The 25,023-nt window shown below is 46.0% G+C and overlaps 1 protein-coding gene across 13 annotated transcripts in view; it reads right to left on the reverse strand.

Moving 5' to 3' along the window:
* atp2b2 (ATPase plasma membrane Ca2+ transporting 2) overlaps positions 1 to 25,023 on the reverse strand; it is an 840,804-nt gene that overhangs the window by 204,020 nt on the left and 611,761 nt on the right. For all 13 annotated transcript variants that reach the window (XM_055648263.1, XM_055648251.1, XM_055648255.1 and 10 more), the window contains one exon: positions 17,875 to 18,000. In XM_055648263.1, coding sequence (XP_055504238.1) covers positions 17,875 to 18,000 — 126 coding nt within the window. The remainder of the gene's footprint in view (positions 1 to 17,874; positions 18,001 to 25,023) is intronic.

Below are 25,023 nucleotides of genomic sequence, written 5' to 3' on the forward strand. Positions count from 1 at the left end.
GTCTGATTCCTTGCTGTATGGCTCTACATTTCTCGTCCAACCATCCATTACTGCACCACTGCCAGACGACAATAACTCTTGTCCTTCTAGTCTGCCTTATCAGCGGCCCTAAATGGCCTATGCAGTCCAAGCCGGATATCTAAACTGTATGGTGACTATGGTGAGCATGCTCAACACATCAGGCTGCATTGGTGGATATAACAACTAACACAATTCTTCCAGACTCACATCAGCATGGTACATTGCATTTTTAAATAGCCTGGCAAGTCACCCAGTATCAAACCAACATGTTTATGAAGATGGAGAAACTCAGCGGGTGCAGCAGCATCTATGGAGCGAAGGAAATAGGCAACATTTCGGGCCGAAACCCTTCTTCACACTGATCGGGGGTGGGGGGGGGCGGGGACAAGAAAGGAAAAAGGAGGAGGAGCCCAAGGCTGACATCAACCGCCTCAACTTCTCCACTCCCCTGTCTCGCTCCAATCTCTCCCCCCATGAACGTTCTGCCATCGACTCACTCCGCAACATCCCAGGTTGGGTTATCAAACCCGCTGACAAGGGAGGTGCCCGTAGGCTGGGCGCCGATCTCTACAAAGCTGGCCACGCGCCAACTCTCGGACACCTCCTCCTACTTACCCCTGGACAGCTGACGAGGGCCACCATTTCTAGCACCATCACCGACTTCATCCACTCCAATGCCCTACCCGACCGAGCCTCCAACCTCATCGTTCCCCAGCCCCACACGGCCCGGTTTTACCTTCTCCCTAAAATCCACAAACCTGATTGTCCTGGTAGACCCATTATCTCTGCTTGTTCGTGCCCCACCGAACTCATTTCCAAATACCTTGACTCCATCCAATCCCCCCTGGTTAAATCCCTCCCGACCTATGTTCAAGACACCTCAGACACTGCGTTGTTCCGCGCATTCCATTTCCGGCCCTCACCCCCTCATCTTCGCTGGACGTCCATCACTCTACACTCCATCCAGGACCAGAGAGGTCTCAAAGTCCTCCGGAGTCGACCAGAGGGGCAACCTATACCCAGCCAGTGACACTCTCCTCCACCTAGCGGAGCTGGTCCTTACCCTCAATAACTTCACGTTCGACTCCTCCCATTTCCTCCAAATACAAGGCGTAGCTATGGGCACGTGCATCGGCCCAGCTACACGCCTATTTGTCGCGTCGAGCACCTCCTTGTTCAATACATTGGCCCCATCACCGACCTATAGATCTACTGCACCATTGACATCTAGAGCACCTCCTGGATGACTTCATCCACCTACCACTGACTTCCATGGACTCAAATACAGGGCCATTTCCGACACCTCCCTCGCATTCCTGGACCTCACTATCTGCATTGCAGGTCCTTCCACTATAAACCCGGACTCCCATGGTTATCTGGACTACACTTCTTCCCACCCTGCTTCTTGTAAGGACTCCATCCCCTACTCCCAATTCCTCTGTCTACGCTGCATCTGCTCCACGGATGAGGTGTTCCACACCAGGACATCTGAAATGTCCTCACTATTCAGGGAACGGGGGTTCCCCTCCACCATAGATAAGGCTCGCAGCAGGGTCTCTTCCATACCCCGTAACACTGCTCTCTCTCCCCATCCCCCCACTCGCAACAAGGGCAGATCCCCCTAGTCTTCACCTTTCACCCCACCAGCCGTCACATACAAAAAGTAATCCTCCGTCAGTTTCGCCACCTCCAACGTGACCTCACCACTCGCCACATCTTCCCATCTCCCCCCATATCTGCCTTCCGCAAAGACCGCTCCCTCCATAACTCCCTTGTCAATTCTTCCCTTCCCTCCCGTACCACCCCCTCCCCGGGCACTTTCCGTTGCAACCGCAAGAGATGCAACACTTGTCCCTTTACCTCCCCCCTCGACTCCGTTCAAGGACCCAAGCAGTCGTTCCAGGTGCGACAGAGGTTTACCTGCATCTCCTCCAACCTCATCTATTGCATCCACTGCTCTAGATGTCAGCAGATCTATATCGGTGAGACCAAGCGGAGGTTGGGCGATCGTTTCGCCGAACACCTCCGCTCGGTCCGCAATAACCAAGCTGACCTCCCGGTGGCTCAGCACTTCAACTCCCCCTCCCACTCCGTCTCCGACCTCTCTGTCCTGGGTCTCCTCCATGGCCACAGCGAGCAGCACCGGAAATTGGAGGAACAGCACCTCATATTCCGCTTGGGGAGTCTGCATCCTGGGGGCATGAACATCGAATTCTCCCAATTTTGTTAGTCCTTGCTATCTCCTCCCCTTCCTCAGTCCCCCTGCTGTCTCCTCCCATCCCCCAGCCTTCGGGCTCCTCCTCCCTTTTCCTTTCTTGTCTCCGCCCCGCCCACCCCCGATCAGTCTGAAGAAGGGTTTCGGCCAGAAACGTTGCCTATTTCCTTCGCTCCATAGATGCTGCCGCACCCGCTGAGTTTTCTCCAGCTTTTTTGTGTACCTTCGATTGTCCAGCATCTGCAGTTCCTTCTTAAACACATGTTTATGAAGATGACGCATTGTTTCAAGGCAATTAGTCAGCATCATTTTCGCAAGGTCAACCAAGGGCAGATAACTAATACTGGAGACACCAACAAACTCGATGTAAAATCCTTGGTCGGAATCTCATCAGCTTCCTCTGTCCAGAGGGTGCAGTCGAACATGGTGCTTCTACCATTTTTATTTTACCTTCCAGATTTCTAGCTTCAATCTACTCAGACACTTAAAATTGATCAGAAAACAAATGAATGTGCTTTGTGGAGCTGTCAGAAGTGGTATGAAATACCCCAGGTCCACCTAAAAGAATAAGCTATATGAAACAAGGCTAGAAATCACACTGCAGATCAGCCAGAAATATTAATGTTTATCCTCACTCTGAAGATGCTACCAGTTTGGTTACTGCTTTGTTTTAAATTTTATTATAATGATTAATTGTAATTGCATTGAATGTAAAGGGCATACCTGAGGGGAATTGGCAATTTAAGAGCAACCATGTGCACTTTTAAGTTGACATATTTAAATTAATAGACAGTTAACTGTAATATTTACCTTTAATTAAATTGGGATTCAGAATGAAGTGAATTTAACTGAAGTGTATTACGTGGCATTCAAAATATATCAAGGAGAGCTTTCTTTTCAATTTCATAGAAAACAAAAGAACCATGAATTTAAACTGCGGATGTTAAATACCTAGCCTAAACAAAGGCCTGGACACAAATATTTATTTCACAGGAAAAAAATGTGCTTTTCTTTCTCAACAACATTGCTGTCCAAATATGCATATGAATTAAACTGGAAATGACCTGAATATCTAATGTTAAATTAAATCGAGACAAAGAAACATGAGATATCACCTGCCTTTCCACATTTTCTGATAATGTACAACACAAGAGAACAGATGTACACGCACACACAAAAATTTTGAAAGTTGATTTCAGAGAGGGGTTATTCAGGGGACCACGTGCCATTTATCATTGGCGGATGGAGAGAGTTAGCAAATTGGAAATCCTGGGCATCATCCTGTCCTGGTGTAATCACAAAGACCTCTCATTTCTTCAAAGTTTAAGGAGATTCAATATGTCTCTTACAAACTTTGCCAAATGCACTGTGGGAAGTATCCTGATTGGTTGCCCATGTATGGTAAGTCCAATCCACAGGAATGTAAGCGACTGCAGAGTGGTGGCCACAGCCCGCACCATCACGCCCACAACCTTCCCCACCATTGAAAGCACCAACATTGAGGACCTGCCTCAAGAGGGTGGCATCTATCATCAAGGGTCCCTACCATAGGATAGTGGTGCGGCAGTTGTACAGCTGCGGACTGGAAGTGCCTTCAGACAGTGGTGAGGACAGCGGAAAAAATCATTGGGACTTCTCTTCCTTCCATCATGGACATGGGGTACAAGCGCTGTCTGAGTAGAGCTAAGGGCATTACCAGGGCCCCAACACACCCACAATTTGGACTGTTTATACTGCTTAACTCTGGGAGGAGGTACCACAGCATGAAGAGCGGGACAACCAGGTTTTGCAACAACTTCATCCCTCAGGCCAGATTACTGAACAATCAAAAAACCGAGGCTAGAACTTTTTTAAATATCGACACTTTTTTAGTTTTATATATTTAGAGAACCATGCACATGAGGAGCATTTTTATGGAGGCACGTTAGCAATTTTTACTATTACCTGATTTTGGAGAGTCAAATGCAACTAAATTTTGTTCAAGGTGCACTGTGCCTAGGTGTATATCTGAATGACAATAAAGTTTTCATTCATTCATTCATACCCTTTTTGTGCTGTTATGGTTGGGAAGGAGGTAGAGAAGCTTGATGGCTCACACCACCAGGCTCACGAATAACGAGTTTAGTTTAGTTTAGAGAAACAGCATGGAAACAGGCCGTTCAACCTATTGAGTCCACACTGGCTATCGATCACCTGTCCACGCTAGTTCTGTGTTATTCCATTTTCGCATCCACTCCCCACACATTAGGAACATCTTTGGGATGTGGGGTGAAACCAAAGCACCCAGAGGAAATTCACACGGTCACAGGGAGAACGTGCAAACGACACGTAGACAGCACCTGAGCTCAGGATAAATCCCAGGTAAAATCAGGATAAACCCACGCAATTTGTGTATAATTTATGTACAATTTATGTATGATGTCCCTAACCAGTCTGAAGAAGGATCTCGACCCAAAACATCACCCATTCCTTATCTCCAGAGAGGCTGCCTGTCTCACTGAGTTACTCCAACTTTTTATGTCTATCTTCGGTCTACGTTTGGTCTCGCCGATGTATAAGAGTTCACATCTTGAACCACGGATACAGTATTGAATTCAGCCAGCCATTTCTGGCCAATTACTCAATGTATACCCTAAAGTTCTCCTGAGGTCGACTTTGTTCATGTGTATTTTGTATGTTCTAAAACCCTCTGAATAGTGTTTCCCATTAGGGTGACCAAGCCTTGGTGTAGGATTTAAAGGGGGTGTGTAAGTGGGAACAGCAACTGGTTTACACTGAAGATTGACACAAAAAGCTGGAGTAACTCAGCAGGACAGGCAGCATCTCTGGAGAGTAGGAATGGGTGACGTTTTGGGTCGAGACCCTTCTTCAGACTGACAAAGGGGGGTATCATTGAATTATTTCAAGGAGATAGTAAAGCAACATCTGGTGAGTAGAAGGAATGGAGAGAGAATGTTAGAATCGTGGAGGTCCAGCGAAGTTATATTATGCAGATAGATGACATATCTAAAGCACCATTCTCTGCAAGTAATTAGAGAAATAAACTTGACCCATCAACGCAGCACGATCATGTGTAAACAGTCGCTGAACCAGTTCGGTGATTTTTCTTGATCAAGTAAGATGAAGAGAAAGAGACTTTCTGTGAAAATTACTTCTCGAAGAATATTTACCATTATCTTTATCAAATTATTAAATATAGATATAAAGAATATCCACCACTATAATATCCCCCACTATTGCTCAAACTGGTTAAAATGTTGATCAAGAGGCAGCAGAGTATCTTTTATTGTTCCTCAAAGCACCACCACTTCACCAAAAGCCACCGCCACATGCATTAAATCCACAGGGGAAGCAGCAAATGTTTTTCAACAAGTTTGGAAATCACAACACCGATGTCTATGGAAAAATTCAAACTTATGTCACTCTGATCGATGGCCTGGGTGAAGTATCGCCTGGAAGCATTAAGTGGACAGAGCTGGATTGGGGAGAGAAGATATTGCTTTTTCTGAAAGAGGTGAAACATCCACCTGCCAGTTCCCTCAATGTCTGTGTTGGTGACAGATTGCCTGTAAAGCCAAGGTTAAAAATACAACTGTAGGTAGATAAAACTGTAAGACAAAGTTGATGATATTTTATTTCTTTATAATTGACAGGATAGTGATCATGAAGGTATAACACAATGCAATGATGAGGACATTGTAATTACAATGCAAGCAATCTTAGGCATTCAGCGACGGAGAATAGCAAAGCCAAAGTAAGCATGTGGTATGACATGGAAGGAACAAGCTGATGCTTACATTGATACAGAAATGATGCAGGGGTGGCCATTCAGCCCATTTTGTCTGTACTGGTGATAAAGAGCACCCTAGCCTCACCCCACCTTCCACCACTTGATCTATTGTCTTGCACGTCACAGCACTGCATGTAAAATACTTCCTAAAAGATCATGGCAGTTTAGCAATTGATGATTGGTATAGTGTTGTTACATGTCTCAAGATACAAGAAAAAAATCTGTTTCGACCAACTTTTCACACAGTGAATTTCTATCATCCTCTGGATGAAAATGGACTTCCTCATTTTCACTCTGATCCTTCCACCAATTGCAGTAGACCTCTGCCCCCTGTTTTCTGATATTTTAACAGAAAATGGCCCTTTCTATTATTCTAGCTAGAATCCTCACAACTTTATACATTTCAGTGAAATTCTTCAGGGTTCTGCTCATATCAAAGGCATTTGTTGCTTCATTGTTGCAGTAATACCAAATATATCATCTTTCGTGGATGTGCATCCTGAACATAGTACTGTACAGCGGTGAGAGATGTCACTCCCTCTGCCATGTTCTTCTCTCCTTTCCTTCCCCGCCACCCCACACCCTCCCTAAGGGCGGCACGGTGGCGCAGCGGTAAAGTTGCTGCCTTACAGCGCCGGGGACCCGGGTTCGATTCTGACTACGGGTGCTGTCTGTACTGAGTTTGTACATTCTCCCCGAATCCACGTGGGTTTTCTCCGAGATCTTCGGTTTCCTCCCACACTCCAAAGACGTACAGGTTTGTAGGTTAACTGCCTTTGGTAAAAATGTTAATTGTTCCTGGTGTTTGTAGAATAGTATTAATTGTGGGGATCGCTGGTCGGTGCGAACACGGTGGGCCGAAGGACCTGTTTCTGCGCTGTATCTCTAAACTAACTTAGGCTTGGTTAATTTGCTTTTTCTTTTAAAATTATTGGCTGATTCTTTTGGATTTGAAAATCGCCAGGAAATTTGAATCTCCTTCCAACACCACAGCCAGTGCACTCCGTATCATTGCAATGACTTGGCTTTTTTTTACCAATGGCCTTAAATATAAGGACTTTAAAAATCTGTTTAATCTGTTGACTAAAATCAGCATAAGTTGTCAGGGGAGTCTGTGCCCTTGCTATTAATCACTATAATCAAACGCAGGGATATACATTTTTCTTCCTCAGTTAATGTTACTTTGTGTACTTGAAGTACCAGTGGGATAATAACCTCATTGAAGGGCCTGTGCCACTTGGGCGTCATTTGCGCGTTATTTAAACAACATCATTTCTGCGTCACGATGCGCGGGCCGTGAGGCGCACGTGATGCGCGCATGGCATGCATTACGCACACATTGCGTGCGGTGGTGTAGGCAGTGGCGCGCGGTCACGAGCGGCGCTCTAGGATTTCGGGATTCACAAAACCTTCACGCTCCACCTGCGTGACGCACAAATGACGCCCAAGTGGAACAGGCCCTTGAGGCTGGATTTTAAGGAGTTTCACTGCAGCAGATTTCACTTTCTCTAATCTCAATGCACAAAGACCTGCCCGAGTAGATTTTGTTCTGATTCTTTCAGTGCTAATTGCATTTGGGCTGAACTTGAATTTAGGTCCAAATACTCTAGGGTAAATACGATGGGAATACATTTTGAAAAGGTCACAAATGGTTAATTAGTAACCACAGAATCTGTTTCCATTCACTTTTAGCTACTTGTCTGTGGGACAAATTCTTCTTATTTTTCACAAAACAAACTAATACAAGCCCAGCCTAATTGCCTCCCTTGGAATGTGACATTTAGCACAAAACAATCTCTGCTTTTATTTCCATCCGATTATATACGTTATTTTCTACAAATAGAAGTGGAGGTAGGGTATCAGATCAAATGTATAGGAAGAAACTGCAGATGCTGGTTCAAACCGAAGATAGACACAAAATGCTGGAGTAACTCAACGGGACAGGCAGCTTCTCTGGAGAGAAGGAATGGGTGATATTTCTCAACCCTCTCAACCCAAAACCATTCCTTCTCTCCAGAGAAGTTGCCTGAGTTACTCCAGCATTTTGTATCTATTTAAGGTATCAGATCAATTGCGCCAACTCCACCATTCAATAAGATCACACCTGAACTTTGACCTTAATGCCACATTCCTGAACTGTGTTGTTATTCCTTCATTCCCGACATAGCTAAAAAATCGAATGGTTTCCATTTTGATTATGCTTACCAAAAGAATTCCAAAGATTAACTCATAGCTGGGTAAATACATTTTTTCTTATCCAAGTTTCGAATGGCTAATCCTTTATTGTTAAACTGGGACTAAACATCTAGCCAGTGGAAACATCATCCCTGCATCCACTCTGCCAAGGCACATGAAAGCTTAGTATGGATCAATATTATCAATACCTCTCATTCTACTTGGCACAGACCCAGTCTCCATAATCTCTTCTATTTCAAATTCCGTCGTGACATAAAATGAAGCTATTCAACCCATCTGATCAATGGTGGCACTCAGAACAATTCATCAATCCCACTTACCTATTTATTTTCTTGCAAACTATTCTCTCTCAGGACCCAATCAACTCACAAGCTGATTCCTTTAACATCCAACTATATTTGGGATAATTTATTGTAGCCAATAACATATCAAACAGCATGTCTTTGGGATGTGAAAGAAAATGGAGGGTGGCACGGTGGCACAGCGGTAGAGCTACTGCCTTGGTGCACCACAGACCCGGGTTCGATCCTGACTACCAGTCTGTACGGAGTTTGTACATTCTTCCTGTAACCACGTGGGTTTTCTCTGAGATCTTTGATTTCCTCCCACGTTCTAAAGACGTACAAGTTTGTAGATTAATTGGCTTGGTTATAAATGTAAATTGTCTCAATTGTGTGTAGGATGGTGTTAATGTGCGGGGATCGCTGGGCGGTGCAGACTCGGTGGGCCGAAGGGCCTGTTTCCACGCTGTTTCTCTAAACTAAACTAAACTAGAGCCAATCACACAGGGAAAACCCAATGGTCACGGGAGATCATGCAATCTTCACAAGGCACCTAGGGTTAGGATCACAGGTCACAGAGCTGTTACCATTTTGTACGTTTCTGTAGGAAATCTCTTCAACCCAAGAATTAATCCGGAAAAGCTTGGATTGCAAGGAATGTATCCCTCAGAAGAGAACCTGATCAAAGTTCAATTTTCAAGGTGAGGTCTCACCGTGTTCCAATGTTTGACCAGTACGATGTCTTTATGCTTGCAACAAGATGTACACTTATGTAAGAATGCTGTTCATCGATTACAGCTCAGCATTCAACACCATTATTCCATCAAAACTGATCACCAAACTCGGTAACCTGGGCATCGACCCCTCCCCCTGCAACTGGATACTGGACTTTCTAACCAACAGACCCCAGTCTGTGAGGTTAGACAAGCACACCTCTTCAACCCTCACCCTGAACACCGGCGTCCCTCAGGGCTGTGTGCTGAGCCCCCTCCTCTACTCCCTCTTCACCTATGACTGCACACCTGTACATGGTACTAACACCATCATCAAGTATGCAGATGATACAACGGTGATTGGCCTCATCAGCAACAACGATGAGCTGGCCTACAGGGAGGAGGTCCAGCACTTAGCAACATGGTGCGCTGACAACAACCTGCCCAATCCAAGAAGACCAAGGAGTGTAGACTTCAGGAAGTCGGCACGCACACCCCCATCCACATTAAACGGAGGAGGGAACGTGTTTTCTAGCTTCAGGTTCCTGGGAGTCAACATCTCCGATGACCTCTCTTGGACCCACAATACCTCTACTCTGATCATGCAGGCTCATCAGCGTCTCTTCTTCCTGAGGAGACTGAAGAAGGTCCATCTGTCTCCTCAGATCCTGGTGAACTTCTACCGCTGCACCATCGAGAGCATCCTTACCAACTGCATCACATTATGGTATGGCAACTGCTCTGTCTCCGGCCGGAAGGCATTGCAGAGGGTGGTGAAAATTGCCCAACGCATCACCGGTTCCACGCTCCCCTCCATTGAGTCTGTCCAAAGCAAGCGCTGTCTGCGGAGGGCGCTCAGCATCGCCAAGGAACTGCTCTCACCCCAACCATGGACTGTTTACCCTCCTACCATCCGGGAACACGAACCAGCAGGTCGAGGAACAGCTTCTTTCCGGCCGCTGTCAATCTACTAAACAACGTACCTCGGTGACTGCCAATCACCCCCCCCACGGACACTTATTACTTATTATTTATTTTTTTAATTCAAAATCGTTTGCTATGTCGCTCTTCAAAGGAGATGCTAAATGCATTTCGTTGTCTCTGTACTGTACACTGACAATGACAATTAAAATTGAATCTGAATCTGAATCTGAATCTGAAGAACAAACATAAAAATCTTCAAGCCATCTCTGTCAGCAGGCTGGCCTTGCAATTTTTAAATCTGGTCCCTATTGCTGGCTTGTTTTCAGGTGCATGTGCAAGGTGGCTGTCAGGAACACAAACCTCTTTCAGTTATCAACTAAACAGAAATGGGGCAGATCTTCTGCCCTGGAGGTTTGCCTGACGGGGGCGGGACATGTCAGCGATTGGTCCACACCCCCACATCCATCACATCATTGGCCGGAGGAGACGGGAGGGTGGGGGTCATTTTCCTACACGAGACCGCCCGTGGCTGGAGGGTGACTGGGCACTCTGAACCCGAGCACCAAGTTGTAAGCGGCCGAAGGAGCGCATCCCTCGGGACAGCCCCCAATCTCCCACGGCCACGGCCGCCCTCCGCCTCGTCTCCCCCGTGCAGCTGCACTATGCGGGCTGTGGGTCGGCAGCGCACACACACACGGGGCCGGGTGGAGCAGAGTTGGGGACAGCCTGGTCCCTCCGCCCACCTAGAGTCACTGACCGCGATGCACCGCCACCGGACCCCACCCCTACACCAGGGTGATTCAACCCCCAACACCCACACCGGATGATTCAACCCCCCACCCCACGGCCGCGGGGACAGACGGCTTGGGGCATTGGCAGCCTTGGTAAATCGCTTTTAAAACATGGAGTGACACACAAATTCCCTGGCGGGCCGTTGACAAGTGTGCATGACAACGAACAATTTTATCTCCTCCCACTCCCCCCCACCACCTTGACAACAAGAAGCATATTTTATTTATTGTTTAAACACAGTAATACCATCTGGTTGCCTGCGTAACGCACACAGTCTCCCACGCACAAAACACCAGATAATCTGTAATCCGGTTTAACCGTAGAGGGACACAAAAAGCTGGAGTAACGCAGGCAGCATCTCTGGAGAGAAGGAATGGGTGACGTTTGGGTCGAGACCCTTCTTCAGACTTGAAGACCTCAAGTCCCGCCCCCCCACCGGCGACATCATGTCCGTTATTTGGCTTTTCGGCACAGCGGCCTTTCTGTGAGTTGGCTTCCAGGCAACGCCTCCTTTCGGTTAGTTGGCGTTTTGGCATGGCGGCCTTTCGGTGAGTTGGCTTTTAAAGGGCCTGTCCCACTTTCACGACCTAATTCACGAGCTCTGCCGAGTTTGCCCTTGACTCATACTCGCAGTATAGCCGACACAATGTCGTAGGAGGCCGTAGGTAGGTTGCGATGCTAGTCGTAGGTACTTGCGGCATCAAGTAGGTCGGAGCACATCTTACTACCCATTGATTCAATGGGCCCTCTGTACCTGGCAGGCCAGTCAGTGGAGACAGATATTAAATGCTGTTGTAACTCGGCAGGACTGGCAGCATCTCTGGAGGGAGGAAATGGGTGATGTTTTGAGTCGGGACCCTTCTTCAGACTAAGCCGAGGTGTTCAGCGAAATGATCTTCGCTCAGTCCGCCAAGGCCTATGTGAACTTCAGATTGCTAAACAGGTTAACTCCCGCTCCCATTCCCACACTGAGCTTTCTGTCATGGGACTACTCCACTGTAAGAGTTAAGCCCAATGCAAATTGGAGGAACAGCCACCTCATATTTTGCTTGGGCAGCTTACACCCCAATGATATGAATATTGATTTCCCTAACTTCAAGAAACCCTCGCTTTCCCTCTCTCCCCATCCCTTCCCCCACCCTAGTTCTCCCACTAGTTTCACGATCCTTCTGATTAACATTAATTTACTAAGTGTATGCCTTGTTGTCACCTTCCCCTCAGCCAATAATGATCCATTCTACATTTCCTAGATCATCGGCTGCTTTGATCTGTTGTTTTCACAGCGTACCCTTCCATATCTCTAGACTCCCTCTCCTCTGACCCTCAGTCTGACGAAGGATCTCGACCCGAAACGTCACCCATTCTTTCTCTCACTGGGATGCTGCCTGTCCCGCTGAGTTACTCCAGCATTTTTACACCCGTCTTCAGTGTAAACCAGTATCTGCAGTACCTTCCTACACAGTTCAGTCAGTGGATTATCCATCCCAACAGCAGTAGAATCTGTGGAAGTCCCATGGCGGATGCTCTGCTGAACAGCAAGCGACTCACCAGCATCCATTGCGGATAACCCTGCAATGGGCATATCTGCCATTGAATCCATCACAGATCATGGCTGAGAATTTGTCTTTCTCTGCATAACAGCAGAGATAGATAGATTTTTGATTAGTACAGGTGTCAGGTGTTATGGGGAGAAGGCAGGAGAATGAGGTTAGGAGGGAGAGATAGATCTGCCTCACCAAAACTTAACTTCCACTACTCACCACAGCTCCTTTTCTTTTTAAACTGTGAGTGCGTGAGTTTCCTCAATTATTCTAGCAATCTAATCAATCTTTTTAAAGTTAGCTATTCATGTAAACCCTTTCCCAAGGTGAATATGCCTCTGGTTGAGGAACGAGTGACACGAATCATTGATTTAAGATTGCGAGAGACTGAGGAAAAAGACTACACGTTCAGAGACGTTTTCTACAATTGCAGGACACTGCTTTTCAGTCAACCAGTGCCTTAATTTAGAGGAAATTGATTCTCCATTTGAAACAGAGGAATGTGGGCAACATGGGGAGGGAACAGGGCTGTAGATTTGTTTTGGATGGCTCTATCTGAGAGCTAGCACAGAAATGGTCATAAGGTCAAAAGGAATAGGAGCAGAATTTGACCATTCGGACCATCAAGTCTACTCCACCATTCAATCATGGCTGATCTATCTCTCCCTCCGAACCCCATTCTCCTGCCTTCTCCCCACAACCCCTGACACCCGCACTAATCAAGAATCTATCTATCTCTGCCTTCAAAATATCCACTGACAGCCTCTACAGCCTTCTGTGGCAAATAATTCTACAGATTCACCACCTCTGACTTAAGAAATGTCTCCTCATCTCCTTCCTAAAAGAACATCCTTTAATTCTGAGGCTATGACCTGTAGCCCTAGACTCTCCCACTAGTGGAAACATCCTCTCCACAACCACCCTGTTAAAGCCTTTCATTATTCTGCCTATTTCAATGAGGTTCCCCCTCATTCTTCGAAACTCCAGCGAGTACAGGCCCGGTGCCAATGAATGCTGGAATAAATGGGCTCCATTTAACTTCAACGGTTGGTTATGGGAAGTGCGGCAACTCCAGGTCATGGCTTATCTGCTACAAAGTAAGAGCAAGCTCAACCCTAAGAGAATGCCACTGGCACAATCGTCAATCACCTCATGTGTCCCTGCTCTTTAAATCAGTTCTACATGAGGTGGATGTAAGCCATAAAGACACTTTTGACTGAATAATCATTTAAAACTGCAAACATTCCTGAATACACCTTGCGGGATTACGCACACATTCACACAACACACATTACAATTATTAACCATGCACGTATTTCATGAGGAGGCTGGTCAAGTTTTCAGCACATGGTTAATGGGAATGTGAATGATTCTTTCAGCACAAGGCCAGTGCATAAAAAGCACTTGAAGGTTTCTTCAGACTGAAAACAAATCTCCGAAGGAAAAGCTACATGTATTTCCCGAGCTGCCTTCCAGGGAATTGATGTAATTATGTACTCCTGTCAAAGTTCCTCTGGCTGCCCCTGACACCTCGCTTCCTCTGAAGCAAGCAACAGTCAGAGGCAGTAAGAATGCTAAAATCTTATCAGGCTGTGTTGAAGGTGACCTGATGTGAGACAGGATCGTGAAGGGCTGTTTGAATGTATTGACGATGTGCTCAATAGCTCAACATGAAGATATAGATCTTATTCTTTCTGCATTCAGCTGACGGTGCTGGAAGCTGCACAGATGTCATGAGGTCTGTCGGCTGAGGATAACCTTGATATCCTAGGAGCCACTCGGAGGTTTGATTTGCAGGGTCACAGACTGGTAGGAATGTGAATTATCTTCATGTAAAAGTTGCCACTGAGATCCCTCTTAAATCTCTCACCTTGAACTTATGCCCTCTAGTTTTAGAATCCTCTCTTCTGAGGAAAAAGACTGTGAGCTTTATCCATGCACCTATGATTTTGTACATTTCAATAAGGTCATCCCTCAGGCTCCTATGCTCAAAAAAAAGGTCCAAGCATATGCAGCCACTTCCTCAAGTTTGCAAGTTCGGGGAACATCCTGATGAATCTCCTCTGTACACACTTTCCAACTTCATAACATTCTTCTCTTAGCTAGGTGAACAGAACCGCACACACGTGTGCTCTCACCAATGACTTTCACAGATGCATCATGATGTTCCAACTTCTCTACTCAGTACCGTTCCCAATGCAGCAAATAAGTAAAGGGCAAACACCTCATTCACCACAACGCCAACCAAAACCACCTTTTTCAGAAAACCAAGTACCTGTACTCTCATTTTTCTCAGTCCCATGACACTCTCCAGGGCACTGTTATTTACAGTGCAAGTCCTGCCCTGGTTTGATATACTAAAGTGCAACACCTCACACTTGTCAGAATTAAATTCTGCCATTTGCCATTTCTTGGCCCATCGTCCCAAATGATCTGGATCCTGTTGTAAACTTCATCTGGATCCTTATGATCTGGATCCTGTTGTATCCTCCTTCCACTGTGTCACATAATTTGGTGTCATTTACAAATTTTCTAACAGTGTGAACAACATTGCCATACAAATTGTTAATATAGATAATGACCAACCGTGAACGCAACACTGACCCCTGCGACACACCATGTGTTACAGCTTCCAATCAGTAAAACAACCCTCCACAATTACGCTTTGACTCCTCATCCATGCCAATTTTAAATCAATTTGGTTAGCTCACCTTGGATTCTCTGTGATCTTACCTTATAAGCGAGATTACCTTGTGGGAACTTATCAGAAGCCTTGCTACAGTCCAAATATATAATATTGCCTGCCCTCATCAATCCTCTTGGCGATGTCTTATCAGATCTATGAGATAGGATTTCTCACGCACAAAGCCACAGTGACTCTCTCTAGTCAGCAGTGATTCCACTGCAGCCCAAAATGTATCTATTCCAGCCTCAAACACACACAAAAATCCACAAATCTTTAAGAGAAGAAACTTCCTTTGCCAAGAGATTGCTGCATCATTATCCTGATACTTGTTTAAATCTTTCTTGCTGCAATGTTGCATCTCACCTCCATTAAACCCCTGATTGGAATGGAGCTAATCTTCAAAACTAATGGATACAGTTTAACCCAGAACTCCAGAAGCAGCCTTTTCCAGATGCTGCTTGCGTTTGTATGGAGTTGGATGTCAAGCTCTGAGCCATTGTGGACCTGCTCATTACACTAGAGGAGAGGATGGTCCCTACATTGAATCTTTGTCAAATATCTGTCAACCCATACCTTGCCACATTGCACTGCCCTCTGACAAAAATGATTCACAGCAAAAACCCGGAAAATGTGAATCACTTGATATGTATTTGGAGGCACTCCTGGATGAAGACAGACATGGATGATGCATTCACCATTCCCCTCAATGCACTACTAATTACTTTGTTTAATTGCGAACAAGGATATTTCAAAGTCTCAGATTGGGCACAAACCTTGTGACCTCAGTACAGCAGTGATCCCTGCCCTCCTACTTGCTTCTAAGACATGGGCTACCTATAGTAGATACTTCAAAAGTACTACCAGTGGTACAACGCCACAAAATCCTCCACATCCACTGGAAGGATAGGCCGACCATCGTCAGTATCCTGACCTAGGTATACATCCCGATCATTCACTCAGCTATATGGTGCAGGTCCCTCTTTTGATTATTTGACACCAGACCCGCTACATGCTCAATTCCATCTTCTGCCATTGAAATAAGTTACCAAGCAAAAGATTCAACATATGATCAAAGCCTTGTTGACAAAACAGAACATCCCACTTGCAATGTAGTTGGTACAACCAGAATGATGTGAAGACACTGGACTTTGTGCATGAAGAGTGCACAGAATCCTTGTGTGAGCTGCGGAAGGAGCCCTCCCTACCGCACAAACTACCCACTCATCTGCCTCGTCAGACTGCCCCATTTGTGGAGGAGTCCATGATACCCTTGTAGCAATATTCTAACGTTTGCCTCATCCCCCACAAGAGTCCAGTGGAAGCAAATCATCCTCCATCATTTCTTGTTCCACGTGACCCAAAACTAAAACTGTTGTCCCAAGTACAAGAAACCTTTGGCTTCATGTTTCTATGGATAAACACTGATGGATAAAATGGGAGGAGGGTGTTTGATCCTGCAGAGAAAAAAAAATCTTTAGTGGTGGCGAGGCAATAGCATGTAGCTAACGGTCCGATTATGACATTTGGCAAATCATCTGCAAAGCAAAGACTCATCACACACTACAACTTAATGGAGGTGTCCCACATGTGCATACTGCAAAGGAAACATAGAAATTGCAGGAGGAGGCCATTCGGCCCTTCGAGCCAGCACCGCCATCCAATATGATCATGGCTGTTCATTCAAAATCCTTTCCTGCTTTCTCCCCATCTCCCCTGATTCCGTTAGCCCTAACAGCTATATCTAACTCTCTCTTGAAAACATCCAGTGAATTGTCTTCCATTGCCTTCTGTGGCAGTGAATTCCACAGATTCATAACTCTCTGGTTTTTCCTCATCTCAGTTCTAAATTCAGATTCAGATTTTCCTCATCTCAGTTCATTTAAGAATAAGGGGAAGGATGACCTTCCCCTTATTCTTAAACTGTGACCCCAGGTTCTTGACTCCCCCAATGTCGGGAACATTTTTCCTGCATCTAACCTGTCCAATCCCTTAAGAATTGTATATGTTTCTTTAAGATTCCCTCTCATCCTTCTAAATTCCAGTGAATATAAGCCCAGTCGACCACAGGCGCTGCTGCCACTTATCTAGCTTTTCTTGTAAGGTTTAATTCTGCACAATGCTTCATGGCAACTGCTGCAAAAGTGATCATCACGCAGGGGAATGCTTTTGTAGCAAAACCTGCAGGAGCCAAAAGATATATATAGCACCATAGATAAAGGTTTTTCCAAAAAACATTTGTGGTCACAGAGAAAGAATAATGCTCCCTAACAATTTTAAAACAGAACATTAATCCACGAGGAAAATAAAACAACGCAGTGTTAAGCAAATGATTAACATGTAAGCTGTAATAAAATTATGACTAAATCGACCAAAATGACAGGAAAACTGTAAGAAAGATACGAGTACATTTCACATTATTTATCATGCATGCCCCTTCAAAATGATGGCTTGTTCCTGTGCGCCATCAGGATTTTAGTTGAAGAATCACATTGGGCTAACAGCTGGAGATTTGCACAATTTTCCATTCGAGACGTTAGCTTTATGCCAAATCCCACTGTGTTTCCATTCTGCAAATTGACACTTGCAGCTCTGCATTAATATGTGGCAGCATCAAACCTGTGCTTCACATTGGAGCTCCCATGACTTATTCACACATGATTGATTTTCGCAAGTGCTTGATCAATACACATTTATTTTCTGCTGCAATAATTGTACCTTTCTTGTCTTTCTTTTCCTCTTCCTCAGTGCCTGCGCCCAACAGCGTGAATATGATGCCGGTCTGAGAGTTAACTCCCACTGCCGTAACCACCATTTTGCCTGAACCTTCCATGACATGGGTACCTGGGCAGAGAGATAATCAGTGAAACAAGTGAATCATAAAACCATGGACAAGCACATCGATTGTTTCAAACTATGTAACAGCTTTACTACCACTTTGTTAACCGCAGTCTCAAGAAAATAAGGATGCATTTAATCAGAAATCATATAATTGTCTAGAGTTTTTTTAAAAATATATCCTTCTGTATTTTTCATACAATCAAACGGTATCTGAATGGTTTAAAATCTCTCCCATAAAATAAAGTGAACCAACTTGGAGGTGTATCATGGGCGTCCAAACAGAGGGGGGGGGGAGCGATGGGTGCGGTCGCCCATGATACTTTACCAGAGTAAAATAAAATCCAGAGTTAAAAAATCCAAATTTAAAAAATGGGCTGCTATTTCTTTTATTCTTCATCAGGACACCCTCTTGCAGCCGTACAGCCACTGGATGACCCTGTCATTGCGCTCGATGTCCGGTTGAGCAGAGGCTTGTTCTACCCCTGGAGCGGCTTGTAGTCCCTATCGTTGCTCGGTCTCCGGGTCTGGGCAGCTCACGCTGCAAAACTTGAGGGCAAGTCTTTTGAAGGCGGCATCGGCGGCAAACGTTTCCCTGGCCAGGTTCTCGATCGCCTCGGGCTCGAATCCACGATGCTCGAAGAAACTGTCCAAGCCCGAGCAGGCTCAGGAGAAGCGACAGCTGAGGTCAGAGTGCGAGTGCCACTATCCGCCTTCACCAACCCGCCGCTTGAGCGGCTCTTTGGCACAACCTGCGGCTGCTTCTCGGGGCCCTGCTGGCGTGGTTACTTGTGCACCCTAGGATGCTGCTGGCGTGGCGACTGGGGGGAGGGGGGCGATAGGTGGGGGGAGGAGAGGAGGGGGCCAGGGAGGGGAGAGGAGGAGAGGAGGAGAGGGGGGAGGGGGGAGAGATGCGGGGGGCGAGAGGAGGGGGGGGAGGGGAGAGGGGGGGAGAGGAGGGGGAAAGAGAAAGAGGAGAGAGCAGCGGGGAGGAGGGGGGAGCAGGCATCAACCAAAGGAGGAGGGAGGGGTGGGGGGGGGGGGGGGGGGGGGGGGGGGGTGGGGTGTGGGGACTGACACTCGCGCGAGCAAGACATCGCGCAGACTTCAAAGTTTGTCAGATTTTTTATGATTTTCATTAATAACTTGAGAAATAAAGCATGACATTTTCAGATAAGGCGATTTTGGACTCCAGGATAAAAATCTCTACTGGAATATGTAAAAATGTTACCGTTAGCATGTCGTTTTATCGAGAAGATGGGATTATGCACAAACAATCACACACGAACAAACACACACACATCCAAGATCAGACTTTTAATAGTTACTAGACCAAGTGGAACCCGTTGGGTCCCGTCCCCTCAACGTGCGGTTGCGAGGGGAGGGGAGGGGGGGGCGGCCTGCAGCGTCACACACGTACACTAATCACCCCCCCCACACACTAATCTCCCTCCACACACACACACACACACTAATCACCCCACACACACACACACACACACACACTAATAACCCCCCCCCCCACACACACACACTAATCAACCCCCCACACACACACACACACACACTAATCACCCCCCCCCCCACACACACACTCACATGTACACTAATCACCCCCCCCCACACATGTACCACTAATCACCCCCCCCCCCACACACACACACTAACCACCCCACACACACACACACACACTCACACACACACACACACACACACACACACACACACACACACACACACACACACACACACACACACACACACACACACACACTTACCCACCCCCACACACACACGCTAACCACCACCCCCACACACACACACACACACTCACGCACTCACATTGATATATTAATATTATTCATTCGCTCCATTTACCCCATCCCCACCCTATCCAGTCACGCATAGCTTCCCAACTCGCAGGCGCATCTAAAGAGGGAGCGGGAGGGGGTTGGAGAGAGGACAGAGAGAGAGGGGGCAGAGAATTTACTGTAAAAACTTACAGTATTTTATTTGCAGTTTTTGCATGCTCCGATATAACATTTTACATAACATTTTCCAACAGTTACAACTTGATTATTAAAACAAGGAGAACTTCAATCCCTGATTGAACAACAATGACCCCAATCATGCCATTTCACCCACTCATTACTCTTGACTCAACCAAAATTATTTCTGAAATATTGGTCATAAATTTTGTGCAAAAATGCACCAGAATAAGGCTCAGAATGCACCAGAGAGCATCCAAAACCTCAGCGCTACCAGGGCCCTTAAGCAGGCCCTGGACCCCGGCTGCAAGTGACTTCAAGCTTCACACTCCTGATGTAATGTGATGTGCACATTATTTCACGTACTTTTTTTGTAATCCTGTCATGCCACCCCCCTTTTTGAAAAGCTTCATACGGGCCTGTGTATTCATTTCAATTCTTGAGATTCAGAGAGCTTCTGTAATGTCAATTTGGTTGAGTGCATGTGTTTTTAATAATATATGCTGAATAAAAATGTTTGGGGATAAAATGGATACAATACATTCCTTTTAATAGGTTATTTCTGTTTATTCATAAGCGCCATTGTCAAGAGCAGATATAGTAGCCACAAATGTTTATTCTTCAGTAGTGGGTATTGAGTTGCTTTCTTTAACTGCTGCAGTCCTTCTGTTGAAGGCACTCTCAAAGTATGAAGCTCAGGGATTTTGGGGTCAGCAACAATGATTGAATGGTGGTATGTTTCCAAATCAGAATAAGGTGTGATTGTTGGAGAATTTTTCAGGACTGCTCTTCTCATGAGTCTGTGGACCACGTCGTTATGAGACAGAGGTCACACCATTGGGAGGTGCTGGAAACCAAATATTGGCTAATTTGACAGTTCATTTTATGCACTGAATTTGGCTGCGGCCAGAACCTGCCAATAATGAAGGGAGCAAGTTTTCAGAGTGCTGAAATAAGTGCTTACTTTTCATGTCAAAAATAGAACTGCATGACTTTCTTTACATTTGAAGTGTCAGTCAGTTGATACATTTATAGTGTTATCTATTTTATACATCTGCACATTTTAAGTACATAGCACCAACACAACTCATGTGGCCTCCTGGAATGATACAGACATCAGGTGTTTGAGAGACTTAAGGGCCGGTCCCACCAGCATGCGCCTGCATGCGGCAAGCGCGACCATACCAGAAGTGGGGGCCGCGCGAAGGTCGAGCAAGTGGCATGAAGTTCAAGCGAAGACCGCGGGAAGTTTGCGCGTGACGTACGGCCTCAATGCGGCTGTGGGCCGGCAGGCCGTTGCCGCGCGGAATTTTTGAACACGGTCAGTTTTTCGGAGCCCCGCGCGATGTCGGGACCAGCTCCGCACAACTCCATACGGCTCCGGCGATCGAAGTGGGACCGGGCCCCGCGAGGCCATACGGCTCAAGCGACCATGTTAGGTCGCGCTTGCCGCATGCAGGCGCATGCTGGTGGGACTGGCCCTTTAGGTCGCGCTTGCCGCATGCAGGCGCATGCTGGTGGGACTGGCCCTTTAGGTCGCGCTTGCCGCATGCAGGCGCATGCAAGTGGGACAGGCCCTAAAGACATTGGAGCCAGCCCCTCAATACCCAGTGGAATAAAACCATAGGTTGCAGTTCATCCCCAGAAAGTGTTTGTATTGGCTACACTAAGCTTCAGTGCATCCCTTATCCAAACTCTGCTCCCAGTAACGTGTCAGTCAATAGCATTCCCTTATGGACATCTTGTTGCATTGGAACACTAAATGGCTTCTGGCAGACCAGTGAAAGGTTTGGATAGAGTAAGTGTGAAGAGGATGTTTCCACTAGTGGGAGAGTCTAGGACCAGAGGTCATAGCCTTAGAATTCAAGGATGTTCCTTTAGGAAGGAGATGAGGAGGAATTTCTTTAGTGTAGAGGGTGGTGAATCTGTGGAATTCTTTGCCACAGAAAGCTGTGGAAGCTGTCAATTGATTTTTTAAAGGCAGAGATAGATAGATTCTTGATTAGTGCAGTTGTCAGGGGTTATGGAAGAAGGCAGGAGAATGGGGTGAGGAGGGAGAGGTAGATCAGCCATAACAGAATGGTGGAGTAGACTAAATGGCCTAATTCTGCTCCTATCGCTAATGACCTTATGAAAAGGTGCCTTTCACTCATGATCTTCCAGCAGCACACGATGTTTGTTTCAGTATAGCCAATGGATCAGAGAGTCCTCTTTTACGCAGCTGCTCGGGGTGAACCATGAGCAGACACCTCACATCTTTCTCCATATCCCTCTCTTGCAAATACACAGAGCAAAAAAGGGAGGCAACTGTCTCATCCCTACCGCACCTTCCTGAGGGCAGCATGTGTCGGCAGAGAGATTCTAACCGTACAGGAAAGATCTGTATGGGGAGACGGCTCTCAACGCTAGCCAAGCAAGGTCTTGGTACTAGTTGGAGAGTTCTGGCAAAGAGTCATTCTGCAACTTTGTATCCAGTCCCTTAGCTTTAACCCAACCTGGAGTATAAAAGCAGAGCCCCATTCATTTAAAAGTGCTTTTGAATGTTGATTCTAATAATTATTTATGCTATATTAATTAAATGTGGTTTTAAGTGGCACTTTAAAAAAAAAAAATAAGATTTTTAATCTTCTTACAGCATGGTGGCATAGCGGTAGAGTTTCTGCCAGAGACACAGGTTCGATCCTGACTACAGGAGCTGTCTGGAGGGAGCTTGTATATTCTCCCCGTGACCTGTGTGAGTTTTCTCCAGTTTCCTCCCACACTCCATACAGGTTTGTAGGGTTAATTGACTTGGAAAAATTATAAATTGTCCCTAGTGTATGTAGATTGGTGTTAGTGTGCGGGGATCGCTGGTCAGCGTGGACTCGGCGGGTCGAAGGGCCTGTTTCCGCGCTGAATGTTATTGCTACCAACTTCAATTGCTTTTGAAGGCCTCTTATTATCAACCTACTGAAAATACCTTTAACAACACAAACTGCCAAAGCTGTTCAAGCAACCTGGGGCCCATCTGGATTCTCGTCAACAATTGCCAACTGCTCTGCTTCATGGGTCACCTTTGCAGAGAGGTCTGTAGCTCAATTTGTCTCACAAGGCTGTGAGAGGTTAGTGCTGCTGCAGCCATAGTATGGTGGCAGCTGTAAGGTGGCTGTTGGATTGAGGACAATCCAGGGCATTTATACTGCATGCAAGCATTATTACATTTTGAGTGGTGATCAATTCTAAAAACTCACCTTCACACCTAATTATCTAGCCACAGGACTCCATCATGCGTTGGTAATTATAGACTTGCATATACTTCAGGGGAAAATCATGTCTGTTCATTGATTAAAATATGAAATGCATTTGTAATTCAGCAGCAAAGAAGTTTAGAAGGATGAGAGGGTTTCTCATTGAAACATATAAGATTGTTAAGGGCTTGGGCACGCTAGAGGCAGGAAACATGTTTCCGATGTTGCGGGAGTCCAGAACCAGAGGCCACAGTTTAAGAATAAGGTGTAAGCCATTTAGAACGGAGACGAGGAAACATATTTTCTCACAGAGAATGGTGAATCTGTGGAATTCTCTGCCTCAGAGGGCGGTGGAGGCAGGTTCTCTGGATGCTTTCAAGAGAGAGCTAGATAGGGCTTAAAAATAGTGGAGGCAGGGGATATGGGGAGAAGGCAGGAATGGGGTACTGATTGGGGATGATCAGCCATGATCACATTGAATGGCGGTGCTGGCTCGAAGGGCCGAATGGCAATTGGTGGCAAGAACAAGAAGGCAGATTATTATCTGAATGGTGTCAGATTGGGAAAAGGGGTGGTGCGACGAGACCTGTGTGGCCTTGTACATCAGTCACTGAAAGTAAGCATGCAGGAACAGCAAGCAGTGAAGAAAGCTAATGACATGTTGGCTTTCATAACAAGAAGATTTGAGTATAGGAGGAAGGAGGTCCTACTGCAGTTATTCGGGGCCCTGGTGAGACCACACCTGGAGTATTGTGTGCAGTTTTGGTCTCCTAATTTGAGGAAGGACATTCTTGCTGTTGAGTGAGTGCAGCGTAGGTTCACCAGGTTAATTCCCGGAATGGCTGGACTGACATATGATGAATGAATGGGTCGACTGAGCTTGTATTCACTGGAATTTAGAAGGATGAGAGGATATCTAAAAGAACTATATTCAATTCTCAAGTTATTAGACAGGTTAGATGCAGGAAAAATGTTCCTGATGTTGGGGGAGTCTAGAACCAGGGGTCATGGTTTAAGAACAAGGGATAGGCCATTTGATGAGGAAAAACTTTTTGCACCCAGAAAGTTGTAAATATGTGGAATTCTCTGCCACTGAAGGCAGTGGAGTCCAATTCGCTGGATAATTTCAAGAGAGATTTAGATTTAGCTTAGCGCTAAAGGAATCAAGGGAAATGGGGTAAAGACAGGAACGGGGTACTGATTTTGGATGATCAGCCATGATCATATTAAATGGCGGTTTGGAGGCTCGAAGGGCCGAATGGCCTACTCCTGCACCTATTGTCTAGCTGCCAAGGCAAAATATGAGCCTTGCTACAGCTAGGGAAAGAGTAATTACTTGCACGAGGAACGCATTAAATGTTGCCTCATTCTTTTAAGTGGTTGTTTGACATTATTAAAGAGTTTGGGATTCAGGTTCCTTAATTAGGGAAAATGCTGGGAATACTAATCCAGTCAGGCTACAGAGGAGAATGTTGTCCAAATTGCTCACCATCTTTCATCTGGGCTTATCCATTCTCACTAATCCCAAATATTGGTTCGCTGGTCCATCCACACGTCCAAGGAAGTTGACGGCCGGAGGCCCGCTGCAGCCTGGGGCTCGCATAGATCGGGCAGCGCACATAAGACCTAGAACGGGTCTGGACTTTGAAAATGGCACCAAAATATGGTGCCTCAAGCGAGCTCAATGGACTATTTCTGTACACTTTGCTAATCGGGGATTGTGCTTGGGTGTGCAATACCTTACTGGACTGTATGTAAGGAAAGGCTTTTATGGTGCATTTGCACGTGTGACAATTAAAGCACCATTGAACCAT

The sequence above is a fragment of the Leucoraja erinacea genome, chromosome 16 (genome assembly GCF_028641065.1).
Source record: "Leucoraja erinacea ecotype New England chromosome 16, Leri_hhj_1, whole genome shotgun sequence".
In the NCBI taxonomy this organism is placed as follows: domain Eukaryota; kingdom Metazoa; phylum Chordata; class Chondrichthyes; order Rajiformes; family Rajidae; genus Leucoraja; species Leucoraja erinaceus.